Source organism: Oncorhynchus mykiss, chromosome 9, assembly GCF_057628025.1.
Source record: "Oncorhynchus mykiss isolate SJ-2025 chromosome 9, ASM5762802v1, whole genome shotgun sequence".
Classification (NCBI taxonomy): Eukaryota; Metazoa; Chordata; class Actinopteri; order Salmoniformes; family Salmonidae; genus Oncorhynchus; species Oncorhynchus mykiss.
The window spans coordinates 81,932,884-81,952,512 of record NC_143030.1 but is presented as its reverse complement, the minus strand read 5'-3'; the positions used below and the strand labels follow the sequence as shown (position 1 = coordinate 81,952,512).

The window sequence follows — 19,629 nt, the reverse complement described above, 5'->3', positions numbered from 1 at the left end:
GGGTGCTATAGTAGTGCCCTAGAGAGGATAGGGTGCTATAGTAGTGCACTAGAGAGGATAGTGTGCTATAGTAGTGCACTAGAGAGGATAGGGTGCTATAGTAGTGCACTAGAGGATAGGGTGCTATAGTAGTGCACTAGAGAGGATAGGGTGCTACAGTAGTGCACTAGAGAGGATAGACTGACAAGGTACAAATCTGTTGTTCTGCCCCTGAACAGGCAGTTCACTGTTCCTAGGCCGTCATTGAAAATAAGAATTTGTTCTTAACTGACTTGCCTCGTTAAATGAAGATACAATTAATGTTTAAAAAAATGTGGTTTATACTAACAAGCTGACCCCAGGTTCTCTGTCAGGTTTACAACAGTTCCACAGAGGGTAGATCAGTGTTCAGTCGTCTTTCTCTGGTGCTATAGGTGTCCCAAATGGCCCCCTATTCCCTTCATAGTGTACAACGTTTAAACCAGAGTCGGCAGTGCACTATATAGGGAATAGGATGGCATTTGGTAGTGAACCAATGCTGCTGCTGTTATCACTGTGTCACACAAGAAGCCAGGCAAGGACACAGAGACCTGGGGTAGCAGCCCTATCTAGAACAGGACACGTCCGGTTCTAGATAACATATCTATGCTCCCTGGGAGTTTAAAAGTCTGGTTTATCGTCGTTAGGATAGTAATGTGTCTAACTAATGCCAGTCAAAAGTTGACACACCTACTCATTCAAGGGTATTTATTTGTACAATTATCTACATTGTATAATAATAGTGTAGACATCAACACTATGAAATAACACATATGGAATCATGTAGTAAGCATACTAAGTTACTATAGCACCCTATCCTCTCTAGTGCACTAGTATATTTTTATATCTGAGATTTTTTCAAAGTAGCCTCCCTTTTGCCTTGATGACAGCTTTGCATTCTCTAATAATAAAAAAATTAAGAAAAATCCTTGAGTAGGCATGTCCAAATCTTAGACTGGTACTGTAGGTCTATAATGGCCTTTATACAGAGTTGTTATGGCTGATATATGTCTGAAACATTGTTCCCCCGGTTGCCTTGTCTAAGTTGTTCTGTCTGAAACATTGTTCCCCCGGTTGCCGTGTCTAAGTTGTTCTGTCTGAAACATTGTTCCCCCGGTTGCCGTGTCTAAGTTGTTCTGTCTGAAACATTGTTCCCCCGGTTGCAGTCTTGGTTGTTATGGCTGAAACATTGTTCCCCCGGTTGCCGTGTCTAAGTTGTTCTGTCTGAAACATTGTTCCCCCGGTTGCCGTGTCTAAGTTGTTCTGTCTGAAACATTGTTCCCCCGGTTGCAGTCTTGGTTGTTATGGCTGAAACATTGTTCCCCCGGTTGCCGTGTCTAAGTTGTTCTGTCTGAAACATTGTTCCCCCGGTTGCCGTGTCTAAGTTGTTCTGTCTGAAACATTGTTCCCCCGGTTGCAGTCTTGGTTGTTATGGCTGAAACATTGTTCCCCCGGTTGCCGTGTCTAAGTTGTTCTGGCTGAAACATTGTTCCCCCTGTTGCCGTGTCTAAGTTGTTCTGTCTGAAACATTGTTCCCCCGGTTGCCGTGTCTAAGTTGTTCTGTCTGAAACATTTTTCCCCCTGTTGTCGTGTCTAAGTTGTTCTGTCTGAAACATTGTTCCCCCGGTTGCCGTGTCTAAGTTGTTCTGTCTGAAACATTGTTCCCCCGGTTGCAGTCTTGGTTGTTTTGGCTGAAACATTGTTCCCCCGGTTGCAGTCTAAGTTGTTCTGTCTGAAACATTGTTCCCCCTGTTGTCGTGTCTAAGTTGTTCTGTCTGAAACATTGTTCCCCCGGTTGCAGTCTTGGTTGTTTTGGCTGAAACATTGTTCCCCCGGTTGCAGTCTTGTTTGGACCAGGGATCTTGAAAAATGTCCCGTTTCCCCGACCACAGATTAAGGATGCTGCTAGCTGGACTAGAAAGCACCTTTAGAAAGAAAAATGTTTAAAAAGGAAGAATATGCTTCATCTGATTCCGGGCAGCCAGCGCTGCCGACAGGTAGCCGGCGCTGCCGACAGGTAGCCGGCGCTGCCGACAGGTAGCCGGCGCTGCCGACAGGTAGCCGGCGCTGCCGACAGGTAGCCAACCAGAGGCGACGCTGCCGACAGGTAGCCAACCAGAGGCGACGCTGCCGACAGGCAGCCAACCAGAGGCGACGCTGCCGACAGGTAGCCAGCGCTGCCGACAGGCAGCCAACCAGAGACGACGCTGCCGACAGGTAGCCAGCGCTGCCGACAGGCAGCCAACCAGAGACGACGCTGCCGACAGGCAGCCAACCAGAGACGACGCTGCCGACAGGTAGCCGGCAGTGACTCGCCAATGGCTTGATGTTTCAGCATCGTCTCAATATAGAGTTCTGCGTTCGACCATGTCACATGTGACGCGCAGGCGGACGAGCAGTATCCACCGTCGTAATACGGACGAAGCCTGAGCTGGAATGTGAAGCTAACTGAAGCTGGTTAGTTTTAGAAAACCCAGAGCAGATCTAGCTTGTTAGGTTGTGTTGATGGAGTCGAGGGTGTCTGCGTCACCTTGATGTTGAGGCTGGACACGACAACGTCTCCTGTCGGTGTGATGATGGGAAGGTTCTCACAGCTGATGCCCTTTTCCACGTCTATCACCTGACCTGCACACGCACACAAACGGGACAGTTCAGGACCCAGAATAGACACACACCAAAAATCACAGTACCATTGTAACAAGATGGTGTAATACCATTAGATGACCGACCCAAAGAGGAGTCGGGTGAACACAGACAGACGGGTGAACAGACAGACAGACGGGTGAACACAGACGGGTGAACACAGACAGACAGACGGGTGAACAGACAGACGGGTGAACACAGACAGACAGGTCTCTGATCAACACCATCAGGTGAACACAGCACAGAAGATCCACAGGTTCAGTGAAGTGTTTTTGTAAGAACCAAATAACGGTATTTATTGGTATCTTTTCATTTTGATCAGTGAAAATGTCATGAATTGAATGTCATTTCTGGATGTAAAATTGAAATGTACCGATTTTTTATCATCAAGTTACATAGAGAGAAGAACATGTATTCATGAAAAGGCAAGCTGTGATGGAACCCGGAAGTTCCAGTACAATTTGATAAAATCCGACCGATAATTTGTTCGTTCAACATAGTGGGATCTTTGTGTCGGTAAAGTGACGAGATCCTGAGGCCCATTAATTACACAACAATCTACTGTCATCACCAAGTTTCAGCATGATAATGCACAGCCCCATGTCGCAAGGATCTGTACACAATTCCTGGAAGCTGAAAATGTCCCAGTTCTTACATGGCCTCCATACTCACCAGACATGTTACCCATTGAGCATGTTTGGGATGCTCTGGATCGACAGTGTGTTCCAGTTCCCTCCAATATCCAACAACTTCATACAGCCATTGAAGAAGAGTTGGACAACATTCCACAGACCACAATCACCAGCCTGATCCACTCTATGTGAAGAAGATGTGTCACGCTGCATGAGGCTAATGGTGGCAACACCAGATACTGACTGGGTCTCTGATCCACACCAGATACTGACTGGTTCTCTGATCCACACCAGATACTGACTGGTTTTCTGATCCACTCCCTTACCTTTGAGGTATCTGTGACCAACAGATGCATATCTGTATTCCCAGTTGTGATATCCATAGATTAGGGCCTAATGAATATATTTAAATTGACTGATTTCCTTATATGAACTTTAACTATTTTTGTTCAGTATAACCATCATACTTGGAGTCACGTGACGATATGGTGTCTGGTCACGTGACGATACGGTGTCTGGTCCTCCCACTATGACTCGCTGGGAAACCATGCAGTTCATTAGGCTACAGATGAAATAACTTGATTAATTTCACAGGGTGGTGGAAGTCCACAGTGATATTGATGCTCCTTTACAATAAATACTGATGCTCTTATTCTGGTCGACCGATAGAAATATTATCCATAATGATCTCATCATGTCGACGAGCCTCCCTGCAGAGCCTCCTCTGCTCTACGAGCGGTTGGTTCGCGCGCACGTGCCAAGACTTGAGTAGGCACATTTGCTATTTAATGGTTTGTTGAAAATGTGATGGAAACAAATGGAATTTTTTTTTAATTATTTGGGTACATGAAAAAAATCCACTGTGTGCACTACATCATCTCTCACCGATTTAAAAATGAAATATCTGCAAGAAGTCCATTTGGTAGAAACACCACCAGTGGGGAAATATACATTCTAGAACATTCACATGAAATATACATTCTAGAACATTCACCTGAAATATACATTCTAGAACATTCACATGAAATATACATTCTAGAACATTCACCTGAAATATACATTCTAGAACATTCACATGAAATATACATTCTAGAACATTCACATGAAATATACATTCTAGAACATTCACATGAAATATACATTCTAGAACATTCACATGAAATATACATTCTAGAACATTCACATGAAATATACATTCTAGAACATTCACATGAAATATACATTCTAGAACATTCACCTGAAAATCTGTCACCAATTGGATGGAAACCTAACTAGTGTCTTATTAAAATGTTAAGAAACCAATAAATACAGTTACTCAATAAAATTGTATTTTTCAAATTCTTTCTCAAAAAACATTTGTATATTGTCCCATACAATAATCTGTCATCTGAATTTAATTTAAAAAAATTAAAAAAACATACAAAAACAAATACCACTGCAGTTACACTTTGAATACCATTGGTTAACCTAGTGATTGGTTGAATTCCTTGTCAGTCAGTTTACCTCGTATCATGATTGGTCCCTCCACCCTCATGCCGTGCTGCACCAGCTGTGTTCCTCCCCCCGTCTGCTCATCTCCTCCCTCCGCAGAGCGACGGAACACGCCCGCACGCACGTCCTCGAACACAGTGAACATCTCGTGCACGCGGGCTGTGTAGCCAGCCAGCTCGGTCACCTGGACCGGGTCAAAGGTCAAAGGTTATCCAGTAAAATCAGGGCAGGTGGTAGAGTTAATTAAAGGGTTTAGATCCATGATAGAGCAGTGGTTTCCCCAAAGACTCACTAGTTGTTAAGTCTACTTTATCATGGTTCAAAATGAAAGGAAATGGAACGCTTGACCCCTGTAACTAATGCCCAGGTTGTGGCAGTAAATGACAAAGTGTTCAGTCCCTGGTAAAAACAAGTCAAAAAGGTACTGCACTGTAAAGGGAATGGGGTGACACTTGGAACGCAATCAATCAATGAGAAGTCAAGGAGCCTCAACTCCTTGATGGTGCTCATGATCAATCTTGACAGTGAGGGGTTGGGGTCTAGGAGCCGGTTCTATAGCCTCACCTTGTATGAGCTCATTAACCTCTCGACAGTGAGGGGTTAGGGTCTAGGGGCCGTTTCTATAGCCTCACCTCCTTATAAGAGCTCATGATCCTCTTGACAGTGAGGGGTTAGGGTCTAGGAGCCGGTTCTATAGCCTCACCTCCTTATAAGAGCTCATGATCCTCTTGACAGTGAGGGGTTAGGGTCTAGGAGCCGGTTCTATAGCCTCACCTCCTTATAAGAGCTCATGATTCTCTCGACGGCGTCTGCGGCGGAGTTGAGGAGGTTCCGAGCGGTGGAGAAGGCCTGAGCCCTCTCACTCACTAGGTCCTCCTCTTTCAAATTCATGGCCAACTGCTTCACATCCTCGGAGTCTGAAAGCATTCAGAAGATACATAGCCCATACACAAACACGTCATAGCCCATACACAAACACGTCATAGCCCATACACAAACACGTCATAGCCCATACATACACATTTGTAAGCCTGCTCCTTCGGGGACACGGTCAAACGCTTCCCCAGCCTCAGTCTGATGGATCATCACTGTTAATCCAAAGTCCAGAGGACGTCGGAGCCCGTTTCATATGTGTGGGGGTGGGGTGGGGGGGGGGGGGGGGGGGGGGGGGTTGCTGTGGGTTTAGTACTGTAATCTAGCATTACTGTAAACAGATGAGACATAGCTGGACACAACATGAGCCAATCAGCAGCGAGCCTTGGATGGAGACGCAGGAGATGCCCTGACCAACACTCACAGGGGGCTTTTGAGGGCAACAAGGCTCCAGTTTGGAGTGTCCACAGCAGTGTCCATATTTCAAAGCTACATGAACCTTGCTAGCTGGCATCACAGGGGTCCAGCAGTATCTGGATGGATGACAGTGATTACAAGCTGGACGCTGGAAGAGCATAACTCTCAGCAGAGGAAAGTGCTGAGGCGCGACCGCAGAGTGCAGTGTTGAGTTCCTGGGGCTCTACGTTGACAAGGATGGCGTGCGACCGACCCAGAATAAGGTAAAGGCTCCATTAAGGAGACAGTGGTTTTTTTGTTGCGTCTCAACCTAAACGGCTTCCGACCTGATAAAGCGACAGTGTTGGAGCCCTTTGCATCACCTACTGGGCCAGGCAGCTCCCTGGAGTTGGACTGACGCTCACCAGGAGCTGCTGCAACTATGATGATAGAAAACCCCTGTTACTGGTCTGTGAAGAGTCTTCATATGGGCTCTGAACCTGTTACTGGTCTGAAGAGTCTTCATAAGGGCTCTGAACCTGTTACTGGTCTGTGAAGAGTCTTCATATGGGCTCTGAAACTGTTACTGGTCTGTGAAGAGTCTTCACATGGGCTCTGAACCCCCGTTACTGGTCTGTGAAGAGTCTTCATATGGGCTCTGAACCTGTTACTGGTCTGAAGAGTCTTCATAGGGGCTCTGAACCTGTTACTGGTCTGTGAAGAGTCTTCATATGGGCTCTGAACCTGTTACTGGTCTGTGAAGAGTCTTCATATGGGCTCTGAACCTGTTACTGGTCTGTGAAGAGTCTTCATATGGGCTCTGAACCCCCGTTACTGGTCTGTGAAGAGTCTTCATATGGGCTCTGAACCCCCGTTACTGGTCTGTGAAGAGTCTTCATATGGGCTCTGAACCCCCATTACTGGTCTGTGAAGAGTCTTCATATGGGCTCTGAACCCCCGTTACTGGTCTATGTGCTACATGGATGGGCCTCGAGGTTCCTGTTCAAGGCCGCCTTGCACCCATTGGACTGGACAGCAAAGAAAGGGTCTGGTCTTCATAGACTTCGCTGTAGTGGAGTCCCACTCAGCGGCTGGCACTAGCATGGTTAGCTCGATGATTCCCACTCAGCGGCTGGCACTAGCATGGTTAGAGCAATGATTCCCAAATCAAGGAACGTTAAGGAGCGCGCCACCCTATGGGACTCCCAATCACGGCCGGATGCGATACAGCCTGGATTCGAACCAGGGACTGTAGTGACGCCTCGAGCACTGAGATGCAGTGATTTAGACCACTGCAGCATGGAGGAAATAGCCTAAACTTACCTTTCTGCAACCATGTGACTGTACTTTCACCATGTCCCATTAAATAAGCCTGCTCCTCCGCCAGATGCCTGGTCAATGGCCTCCCCCCCCTCAGCGTCTACACAGACAGTAAAGTACCCTACTTCTGACACTAGTGTAATGAAATGAGGGAGAATCTTTGATGTGACTAGTGGGCTGCAAACCCTGAATGTAGGAGTGGGAGGCTGGTCGGGGGAGAAACCGGAGGACGGGTTGATTGTAAAGGTATCAAACAATTGGAAACCATGCGTTTTACACAGTTCCCTTAATTCCATTCTATCCATTACAGTTAACCCCATCCTCCAATTTAAAAGTCGGAACCCCATCCTCCACTGGATCACAGACTAGAAGGTGTAAGGTAAGCAACTAGATTCAGCCGCGGGACGGTTTTTGAAGGAGCGGCTGGTCGGGGAGCCAGAACAGGGTCATTAAAATACATAATTTTGGTCTTACCATATCTGGAGTACCCTGTGGCGGTGATGATTGGTACAGCCACCATGACGAGTCCCGAGGCACTCCACAGGTATTTCATCAGGAACTGTTCCAGCATCACGTACCACAGACGCTTAAACAGGATCAGGTTGATCTGGGACGACAAGGAGCGGTAGGAGCGCTGCAGCTGGGACATCTCCACCTAGTGGCAGGAGGACATATTCTCATGTAATATTATAGAAACAAAGCCTAAATAATCATAATATTGTAATTTAGCAGACACTTCCATCCCAAGCGACTTACAGCTCAATGAGTGAGTGCATAATCTTTCGTATGGTATCAGATCCCTGGGGGAATTGAACCCACAACTAGTGTCGGTAAAACAGTCACCGCAACAGCCCACCGGCGGTCACGAGTCATGAAGGCAGTTAAATTCCACGTGAATGTTTAGGTCGCGGGAATTAGGCTTCTCCAAGCTCTGATGCTGCTGACGAGCCTACCGAACTTGCTACCGGCCTGGTACTCAGGGCTCTATTGTCCCTCCATCAGGTCCTAATGGCCTGGTACTCAGGGCTCTATTGTCCCTCCATCAGGTCCTAATGGCCGGGTACTCAGGGCTCTATTGTCCCTCCATCAGGTCCTAATGGCCGGGTACTCAGGGCTCTATTGTCCCTCCATCAGGTCCTACCGGCCGGGTACTCAGGGCTCTATTGTCCCTCCATCAGGTCCTACCGGCCTGGTACTCAGGGCTCCATTGTCCCTCCATCAGGTCCTAATGGCCTGGTACTCAGGGATCTATTGTCCCTCCATCAGGTCCTACCGGCCTGGTACTCAGGGCTCCATTGTCCCTCCATCAGGTCCTACCGGCCTGGTACTCAGGGCTCTATTGTCCCGCGTACCACTGACATTAATGCAAATGTATTCTAAAATCTAAATCAAACGCTTCATGAGATCCCATGAGCTCATGTTGGGCAACATTAAGGCTATGCAATTGAGGGAGAAAACAGAGTGATGGCCTCTAATAAAAAGAGGATCAGCTTTCTATAGGCTAGGCCTACTATATTTATTTCTCGGCTTTCCTAATATTAAGCACATTGCTTCTCTTTACAACAGGAGTATAGCCTACCTGGCTGGCATGAAAATGAACCTGGGGAAAAGCGTCCTCGATTCACTATTTAAGCGCAAAGATGACGTGTTTCTCTTCCTGCTGACCCTGTTTCGATACAGGTGACATGATAATGGTCCATCCAAAATCATTTAGTATATGTAAAAGACAAGATTAAATCAAGAATAGTCTGATGGGTTACAATATTAGCCTGTCATTGGTCAATTATATATTATCACTTGTGAATGATGCCCAGCATAAGAAACAATGCCCCCCCCCCCCCTAATCATAGGTCGCACACATCATGTAGCCTAGCCTATAGGTCTATGTTTTAAATAAAGTTTGTATCACAACTAAAGTTCACAAATAACTTAAAATTAAGCACACTAATTCACTTTACAAGGGGTGTAGAACCTAACTAGCGTACATATCGTACGCAGCGAGTGAGTTTCCAGTTGAGAGGATGCTTTTTAATGGAGAAAATTTACTTTCTAATAAAAGCATTTTATTTAACCAGGAAGGGTTCATTGACATTTGAAATGGCTTTTTCAAGAGCGTCCTGGCCAAGATAGAAAGCACCAACTCAATTCAGCATTTCAGTTCAGCCATATTCAGCAGAGTAATTCATTAACAGTCAGACTTAGCCTTCCAAAACTTTATAGGGGTCATTCAGGTTATCAGACTAAATGTTCAGCCTTGGACTTCCTGAGAAGAAAAGAACACTTGTTTCGTAACTGCCTAAAAACCAGCCAATCAGCATCGGAACATGATTTCCTTGCTTTAGCCCAGGCTAGATTACGGTCGTGAACAATACAAGACAGCTCAGAAGGAAACCATGGATTATCCCTCCCTTTAACTCTGAACCTGTGGAATGGGGCATGTCTGTTTACTATTTGGAAAAAGCACGTTAAGAATAAACTCTTCCTCCATTCAAGATAATTAAAATAAAAATATCAAAAAAGCCCATTAAAAAACTTCAAATTTATCTTATGAATGAAGTGTGGGTTTGTCTTAGGAACCTTAATATTTCTAACAGCAACAACAGCACAATGGTATGTTAAATGTATTTATTAGACCTAAAAGTGTAGATGTTCCAAAGGTCTGTATCAGTGGCTTGTAGGCTTTGTGTGAAAGCCAGGAGATGCTAAATGTGTTTGTTAAAGTCTCTTGGGTAGGTAGCAGTATTTTCACATCCGGATGAAAAGCGTGCCTGAAATAAACTGCCTGTTACTCAGGCCCAGAAGCTAGGATATGCATATAATTAGATAGATTTGAATAGAAAACACACTAAAGTTTCTAAAACTGTTAAAATAATGTCTGAGTATAACAGAACTGATATGGCAGGCGAAACCCCGAGGGCAAACCACCCCCCCCCCCCAAAAAACAAATTCAGCCTACCACTATTTTCAATGGTTGTCACTTTTATATAAGGTGAAGTCCTCCCAGATTGCAGTTCCTAGGGCTTCCACTAGATGTCAACAGTCTTTAGAGTTTCAGGGTGGTTTATGGAAATATGATGCAGATGCAGAAATTCTAGTTTTTCTGGGTGGCTCCCATTTTGGCTGTAGTGTTTCCAAGCGTGAATGAGAGCGTTTTCTTTTGTACTTTTCTCCGGTAAAGACAATAACGATTCTCCGTTTTAAATTGTATTTATTTACATATTAGGGTACCTAAGGTTCTGATTATAAACGTTGTTTGACTTGTTTGGAGAAGTTTATTAGTAACGTTTGGGATTCATTTTGTATGCATTTTGATGGAGGGAAACTGGGTGGATTATTGACTGAAACGCGCCAGCTAAACTGAGTTATGGATATAAAGAAGGACATTATCGAACAAAAGGACCATTTGTGATGTATCTGGAACCTTTTGGAGTGGCAACAGAAGATCATAAAAGGTAAGGCATTTCTTATATCGCTATTTCTGACTTTCGTGGCGCACCTGCCTGGTTGAAATATGTTTTTCATGCTTTTGTATGAGGGAGCTGTCCTCAGATAATCACATGGTTTGCTTTTGCCGTAAAGCTTTTTTTAAATCTGACACAGCGGCTGGATTAACAGGAAGTTAAGCTTTATGTTGACGTATTACACTTGTGATTTTATTATTTTATTTTAAGTTAAATATTTATAATTCTGTAGTTTGAATTTCGCCCTCTGCAATTTCACCGGATGTTGGCCAGGTGGGACGCTACCGTCTCACCTGCCCATAAGAAGTTAATTAACGGTCAATTACCAGTGAGACCGACAGTTATTTGCTTGACAATCACCGGCTGATTTCCTGACCTCCACAGCCCTACCCACAACCTTGGCTTTGCTAGCGCCACACTCTCACCAACGGAGGTGGCAGCTAGCCTAGCGGTTAGAGCGACGGGCTACTAACCAAAAGGTAGCTGGTTAGAATCCCCGAGTCGACAAGGTGAACAAATCTGTGGATGTGCCCTTGAGCAAGGCACTTAGCCCTAATTGCTCCTGTAAGTCACTCTAGATAACAGCTTCTGCAAAAAATTACTACAACATAATGTAATACGTCATTACAAGACCATCTTGGGTAAGAGTCAGCATTTACAAACCAACACAGCTCCACAAGACCATCTTGGGTAAGAGTCAGCATTTACAAACCAACACAGCTCCACAAGACCATCTTGGGTAAGAGTCAGCATTTACAAACCAACACAGCTCCACAAGACCATCTTGGGTAAGAGTCAGCATTTACAAACCAACACAGCTCCACAAGACCATCTTGGGTAAGAGTCAGCATTTACAAACCAACACAGCTCCACAAGACCATCTTGGGTAAGAGTCAGCATTTACAAACCAACACAGCTCCACAAGACCATCTTGGGTAAGAGTCAGCATTTACAAACCAACACAGCTCCACAAGACCATCTTGGGTAAGAGTCAGCATTTACAAACCAACACAGCTCCACAAGACCATCTTGGGTAAGAGTCAGCATTTACAAACCAACACAGCTCCACAAGACCATCTTGGGTAAGAGTCAGCATTTACAAACCAACACAGCTCCACAAGACCATCTTGGGTAAGAGTCAGCATTTACAAACCAACACAGCTCCACAAGACCATCTTGGGTAAGAGTCAGCATTTACAAACCAACACAGCTCCACAAGACCATCTTGGGTAAGAGTCAGCATTTACAAACCAACACAGCTCCACAAGACCATCTTGGGTAAGAGTCAGCATTTACAAACCAACACAGCTCCACAAGACCATCTTGGGTAAGAGTCAGCATTTACAAACCAACACAGCTCCACAAGACCATCTTGGGTAAGAGTCAGCATTTACAAACCAACACAGCTCCACAAGACCATCTTGGGTAAGAGTCAGCATTTACAAACCAACACAGCTCCACAAGACCATCTTGGGTAAGAGTCAGCATTTACAAACCAACACAGCTCCACAAGACCATCTTGGGTAAGAGTCAGCATTTAAAAACCAACACAGCTCCACACTAGAGAGTGTTGAAACAGAGGGGTTTAAAAAAAACAAGCAGCATTTCAGATTGGCCAACAGGAGATTAGGTTCTCTATTTCTACTTGGTCACATGACAAGACTCATCCCCCTTCCCGCTGACTCCTGGCCTGACCACCCGAACACAGTAAAGAGGGTTCTCTTCACAACACAGACGAGAACATTATGAAAATCATTCAAATGAGTGTTTTCACTCAATGCAACATCTGGAATGCCTGACAGAGTCTCCTTCCTTTCATTATTTCTTCAAGCGGAACATTATGAGAGGCAACAGGCATCAGTCTAATCACACCTGCAGAATCCCAGAGCCTCTATGAAAGGCAGAGAGAGTCAGATTTTTTTATTTATTTAACTAGGCAAGTCAGTTAAGAACAAATTCTTATTTACAATGACGGCCTACCCCCGGCCAAACCCGGACGACGCTGGGCCAATTGTGCGCCGCCCCTATGGGACTCCCAATCACGGCCGGTTGTGATACAGCCTGGATCCTAACCAGGGTGTCGGTAGTGACGCCGCTGGCACTGAGATGCAGGGCCTTAGACCTCTGTGCCACCGGGGAGACTGATTATGCCTGGCAGTCGCTTTCCTTTCACCTGACATAATATCTTTGAACTTTGAGCATTCTGACATTGACAGACCGGTCAACGGTCATGTTTACCTTGTGTCCTCCGTAGAAGACAGTATATCCACTAGGTGTGTATGCATTTACCCAGGTGTGACAGTTACCTTGTGTCCTCCGTAGAAGGCGATCTCCTCCGAGTTGGCGATGATGCGCGAGTGCATGTACCTCAACTCTCCTTTCCTCCGGGCTTCTTCCACCACTAGCTTCCCAAACCGCGGCGAGAACATCCTCAGAACCTTCATGACAAAAGATAGATATTTGCATCAAAAAACCCAACCAAAGTAATAACACAAAGTGGGTGAGAGAACACACTGTACTACCATCTGTGGAAATCAATTCAAACTTTTTTTGTTTTGTCAAAACAAAACGCTGAAAAATCCCAATAAACCAAATATAACAAAAAAGGTATTAAGACTAAATAAAAAAAAGCACATGAGACACCTTGGCGGTGATTGCCACGACCACGCCGGCGATGACGGACGGCCAGGTGGTGTTGGCTCCTTTAGACTCCGCTGTCCTGAGGAGGGTATAACAGGTCACCACCACGTCCAGACACGGCTTGGTCAGGTTGGAGTACAGGTGGGCCACAGATGCAGCAAACATCACCATGTCTTCTGTCAGAGACTGGAGGAGAAGAATATGACATTGTTCATTATATTGGTGAGAGCAGAACAATTTTGTATTTTGTTTATAACTCAACCCCTTGAGAAAGACTAGAGGGACAGACCGGCTTCAGCCATAAGCTGAAGGGGCACCAGGCTGCTAGGAACTCAGGTCAGGGTGTCGACTTACTGTTGAAAGTTAAAATACTTGCACGTTTTGTATTCTATTTTATATCTAAGTTACCTCCAGTTCTGTTAATGATATCAATGAGTGACTAACAAAATAAATGTAAAAAAAAAAGGGAGCTCCCTGATTAGGTCAGGGTTTCCGTTAGGAACTCAGTCGGGGTCTCAACGGTTGAGAGTTAGAAAAGCAGAATACACAAGGTACAAGCTCTACATTTGGTTGTACGTCAACAGTTTCTCTTGCCATGTCAGTCACTAGCTAGGCGTCCATCCAATTAGCTTGCCATGTCAGTCACTAGCTAGGCGTACATCCAATTAGCTTGCCATGTCAGTCACTAGCTAGGCGTCCATCCAATTAGCTTGCCATGTCAGTCACTAGCTAGGCGTCCATAGAATTAGCTTGCCATGTCAGTCACTAGCTAGGCGTCCATCCAATTAGCTTGCCATGTCAGTCACTAGCTAGGCGTCCATCCAATTAGCTTGCCATGTCAGTCACTAGCTAGGCGTCCATCCAATTAGCTTGCCATGTCAGTCACTAGCTAAGCGTCCATCCAATTAGCTTGCCATGTCAGTCACTAGCTAGGCGTCCATCCAATTAGCTTGCCATGTCAGTCACTAGCTAGGCGTCCATCCAATTAGCTTGCCATGTCAGTCACTAGCTAGGCGTCCATCCAATTAGCTTGCCATGTCAGTCACTAGCTAGGCGTCCATCCAATTAGCTTGCCATGTCAGTCACTAGCTAGGCGTCCATCCAATTAGCTTGCCATGTCAGTCACTAGCTAGGCGTCCATCCAATTAGCTTGCCATGTCAGTCACTAGCTAGGCGTCCATCCAATTAGCTTGCCATGTCAGTCACTAGCTAGGCGTCCATCCAATTAGCTTGCCATGTCAGTCACTAGCTAGGCGTCCATCCAATTAGCTTGCCATGTCAGTCACTAGCTAGGCGTCCATCCAATTAGCTTGCCATGTCAGTCACTAGCTAGGCGTCCATCCAATTAGCTTGCCATGTCAGTCACTAGCTAGGCGTCCATCCAATTAGCTTGCCATGTCAGTCACTAGCTAGGCGTCCATCCAATTAGCTTGCCATGTCAGTCACTAGCTAGGCGTCCATCCAATTAGCTTGCCATGTCAGTCACTAGCTAGGCGTCCATCCAATTAGCTTGCCATGTCAGTCACTAGCTAGGCGTCCATCCAATTAGCTTGCCATGTCAGTCACTAGCTAGGCGTCCATCCAATTAGCTTGCCATGTCAGTCACTAGCTAGGCGTCCATCCAATTAGCTTGCCATGTCAGTCACTAGCTAGGTGTCCATCCAATTAGCTTGCCATGTCAGTCACTAGCTAGGTGTCCATCCAATTAGCTTGTCATGTCAGTCACTAGCTAGGTGTCCATCCAGTTAGCTTGCCATGTCAGTCACTAGCTAGGTGTCCATCCAGTTAGCTTGTCATGTCAGTCACTAGCTAGGTGTCCATCCAGTTAGCTTGTCATGTCAGTCACTAGCTAGGTGTCCATCCAGTTAGCTTGTCATGTCAGTCACTAGCTAGGTGTCCATCCAGTTAGCTTGCCATGTCAGTCACTAGCTAGGTGTCCATCCAATTAGCTTGTCATGTCAGTCACTAGCTAGGTGTCCATCCAATTAGCTTGCCATGTCAGTCACTAGCTAGGTGTCCATCCAATTAGCTTGTCATGTCAGTCACTAGCTAGGTGTCCATCCAATTAGCTTGCCATGTCAGTCACTAGCTAGGTGTCCATCCAATTAGCTTGCCATGTCAGTCACTAGCTAGGCGTCCATCCAATTAGCAACAGGTTTGAATGTAAATATTCAAAAATCTGTATAAAAACAAAATGTGTTTTTTTCCCCAAGAGATGTTTCCATCAAATTGACATGTTGCAGATAAAAGGCTCCGTCTCAGGGAGGGGGCCTCAGGGAGGGGGCCTCAGGGCTCTGCATCACAGTGCTAGCTGTGCCACTAGAGGTCCTGGTTCGAGTCCAGGCTCTGTCGCAGCCGGCCATGACCGGAAGCCGCCCATGGGGCGGCGCATAATTGGCCCAGCGCCGTCTGAGATAGGAGGAGGGGTTGCCCGGCAGGGATGTTCTTGTCCCATCGCGCTCTAGCGACTCCCGTGGCAGGCCGGGCGCAATGCACACCGACAAGGTCGCCAGGTGTACGGAGTTTCCGCCGACACATTGGCTTGCGGATTAAGCGCGTTGTGTCAAGAAGCAGTGCGGCACGTCGTGTTTAGGAGGACGCACGGGTCTCGACCTTCACCTCTCCCGAGTCCGTATGGGAGTTGCAGCAATGAGACCAGACTAATTGTATATCATGAAATTAGGGAGAGAAAGGGGTTAAAGTACACAACAAAAAGTCAATGGGTTTCCAATTGCATTTTACACCAATGAATCTCTCACCAAAAAGAGATGCGTTATTTAGCGAGTCTGGTAATAGCTGATGCGCTCTGGCCAACAGCTGGCAGAGAGTGTGGGTATAACCTACGTGACTTTATGGACATTATTTGTTAAGGTCAGAAGGCAGTCAAGCATCAATGATCTTGTCACCAAGTGCTGAAGGGTTTGGGTGAGAGATTATTTGCGATTGCAAAGACTTGGGCGCTACTTTTTCGAATGACAGCTCATATATTTTGTTAGCTAGCTAGCCACATAAGTTAAAGCCATCTCGATCAGTTTACAGCTAATTAGGCCAGTAAGCTTGCTAAATCAAGGGTGAGGGGGTGTGAGAAACATCTGCAGGAGCTCAGCCATCCAAACGTGCAATTATTGACATGGGAACATTTTTCACGCTGTGAATTTTGTTTTACAACATGACGTCAATCACAACACAATCAGAACGATGGGAAACTATTTCACACTGGTAAGATTTCTTACATGACACAGGGAACGTGCCCAGGGGCCCTGACCTTCAGGGGGTTCCCATTGATTTAGTTAGTCACTCTCATTCAGATATCATTAACAAGGTATTAGTCATGGCAAAATTGCAGGAAATTTGCTTTAAAACTTCAACAAAAAAATCTGTGCCCTATAGCAAATTAAGTAGGATTGCATGAAATGTGTTATAAATTGCTACATTTCCCTCCGCCACATGGCAAAATGTGTTATAAATTGCTACATTTCCCTCCGCCACATGGCAAAATGTGTTATAAATTGCTACATTTCCCTCCGCCACATGGCAAAATGTGTTATAAATTGCTACATTTCCCTCCGCCACATGGCAAAATGTGTTATAAATTGCTACATTTCCCTCCGCCACATGGCAAAATGTGTTATAAATTGCTACATTTCCCTCCGCCACATGGCAAAATGTGTAGAACTCCAAAAAGCATGTTTTACAACTGCAATATTTTCTCTCCGTGTCAAAATGTGTAGAATTACTGTAAATGAACTTTAAAAAAAACGTACACTAAAATGTTTTGCCCGCAACCAAATCTTACATAGGGCCCCCGAAAAGGCTAGACCCCCCCCCCCCCCCATACACACACCTGGTCTGGGTTGGCGAGGCGTCCGTCCATGTTGCTGACGCGGTAGTATGTTTGGTTGCTGAAGTAGAGCTTATAGGCGTGGGTTACCAAGCGCGTGCGGAAGGCCAGGGCCAGCTGTCCCTCTAGGTAACGGATAGCGCTGTTCACAAAGGTGGCCGGGACAGCAATGAGCAGCCATTTTGTCAACTCCCACACAAACGCCTGGGGGTCCTTCTTCACAATGGTCTTCACTGCAAGAGGAGGATAGAGATGTATTTAGTACACCAATCTGCAAAGACGGATATTCTACTTTTGCTCTGCTCCCAACAGCCTCAGACAACACAGTCGCAGGGGTTAAGTGCCTTGCTCAAGAGCACAACGGCAAGAGCATAGTACCTGGAATCTGAAAGCAGCCACCTGCCGGGTTGCCAGTTCATCTACCCAGACTGGTCATTCGAACCAGCAACATTCAATGTCTGTCCTACCTACCTATCATGCCGTCCAGGTTGGCCACGTAGATAGAGAGGAAGGTTCTGGAGATGAGAGCCAGGGAGTGGAACCCCAGCAGACCCAACTCCTTACAGAACAGCTGGGGAAACAGGATACGAAGCAGGTGACTTAGCCTCTTCAGAAACTCCTGGTTCACAGCCGGCGAGTTACTACTTTTCTTCTTTCCTTGTTTCTCTGACCCCTCCAGTAGCACCCCGTTAGAGTTTAGGGGGGGAACTGGGAGCGGTGTACCCCCGACATTCTTCCTGAGTTTAGCCCATAAGTAGGGGTAGAGTTTCTTGATTCCATAGGCAGCGACGAGAAGGATAACTGCTTTTCTGGCATGGGAGGTTTTCTTGAGTTGCTCGGGAAGCTTTTCATACATTACCAACATTGTGAAGGCTGGTTAGCACGCGGCTTTAATAAAGCCAAATACAGCTGAGCTCTTCCAACTGAAACACCTGTTAACGTTAATCCCACGATGACCTCTCTTCTATATAGCTACAACCTTATAACTTAAAAAGGTGCTTCTTGCTGCCTATTCAATGATAGTTAGCTATTTCACATTAACGTTGCAAGCATAACAAAAACGCAATCAACTATAACATTCACTTAGCCAGTTAAAGCAACTATGAACCAACCTCTTTCAAGCGAAACAGAAATGCCGATAGACAAGCCATCGCATACGCAGTACTACTGCTCGCTAACCTTAGCTAGCTAGGTTACTTCGGTTAACAACCAGGAAAGCTAGAAAGCCGTGATAGAGATGAAACCTGCTCTCTCATAGCATAGCGGTAACGTTGATATCTAGCTATATATTATATCCATATATTCATACGAGAGGTATTTACAGACGAACAACACTCACTGAAATGAAGGGGAAAAAATAAAAACACTTCCTAAGCTACTTAGCTAGCATGCTAACTTTAGCGGAAACTTTTTGTCTGCCCCCAACTTCCATATCACTGGCTGGATAACGTTACCCGTCCAGTAGTAGCTAGCTAGCTAGGAAGGTGACCTTCTGGGGGGGGGAAACAACCCCCGACGTCGACAGTCAAACTGCTCTAGTAATGTTTGACAATGTCTTGCATCAGATGCAGAAGTCTTATTCAACATGGACTCCTCTTATTCTATGATATAATGGCTTGATTGGCACCGCTTATTTATAACTCAGTGATTGGCGCAGATCTTCTTCTTCTTCTTCGGTTGGGTTTTAGGGCAGACTACAACCCTAAAAAGGAGTATTGCCGCCCACTACTGGCTACAGGAAAACAAAAAAAGGGGGGGGGTGCATAATTGAAAAGGGGGGGGAAAAAACATCACTTTTAACTTCCTCAAACATCCCGAAAAGCATATTACTAAAAACAAAAATCAGTCAGTCATTCAAATTCCCTCAGAGCACTGCACGGATCTGGGGACCTGAGAGGATGGAACTGCTCCAGCCAGTAATCCGTGCAGCAACAGATGATCCATTATATTGGCCAGATACTCTAGTGGCCTCTCTAACAATGACCATGTTTACATGCGCACAATATTCCGGATAGTAGCTCATATCCGTTCACATGTACTTCTGATATCCTGCTCATGAGTATCCTTGTATCAATGAATAAACTAAACTAAGGCAGGTATTTTTCAATTCAACCAGACCAGGCCCTCCTCTGAGTTTTCATACCTGAACAGCACTTTATTTGCCAAGGTAGAGTACATGATCAGTGAATACATTAAATGTACAGGCTACAATGTGGGGATCTCATGCATGGTAATAACTACATGTATATTCGACTTGCATCCTTGGCATAAAGTTATATTATATTCTACTCAATCGATAGGCTTCATTAATGTC

At 45.6% G+C, this 19,629-nt stretch overlaps 1 protein-coding gene across 1 annotated transcript in view; it reads right to left on the bottom strand.

The window, feature by feature from the left end:
- abcd1 (ATP binding cassette subfamily D member 1) overlaps positions 1-19,130 on the bottom strand; it is a 29,058-nt gene extending 9,928 nt beyond the window's left edge. Inside the window, exons 1-8 of the mRNA XM_036989100.2 lie at positions 17,787-19,130; positions 17,319-17,548; positions 13,478-13,660; positions 13,141-13,272; positions 7,848-8,028; positions 5,559-5,701; positions 4,797-4,968; positions 2,549-2,643 (exon numbers count right to left, since the gene is read on the bottom strand). Of these exons, the coding sequence (XP_036844995.2) occupies positions 2,549-2,643; positions 4,797-4,968; positions 5,559-5,701; positions 7,848-8,028; positions 13,141-13,272; positions 13,478-13,660; positions 17,319-17,548; positions 17,787-18,180 (1,530 nt within the window). The 5' untranslated portion in view covers positions 18,181-19,130. The remainder of the gene's footprint in view (positions 1-2,548; positions 2,644-4,796; positions 4,969-5,558; positions 5,702-7,847; positions 8,029-13,140; positions 13,273-13,477; positions 13,661-17,318; positions 17,549-17,786) is intronic.
- Between the last annotated feature and the right edge of the window lie 499 nt (positions 19,131-19,629).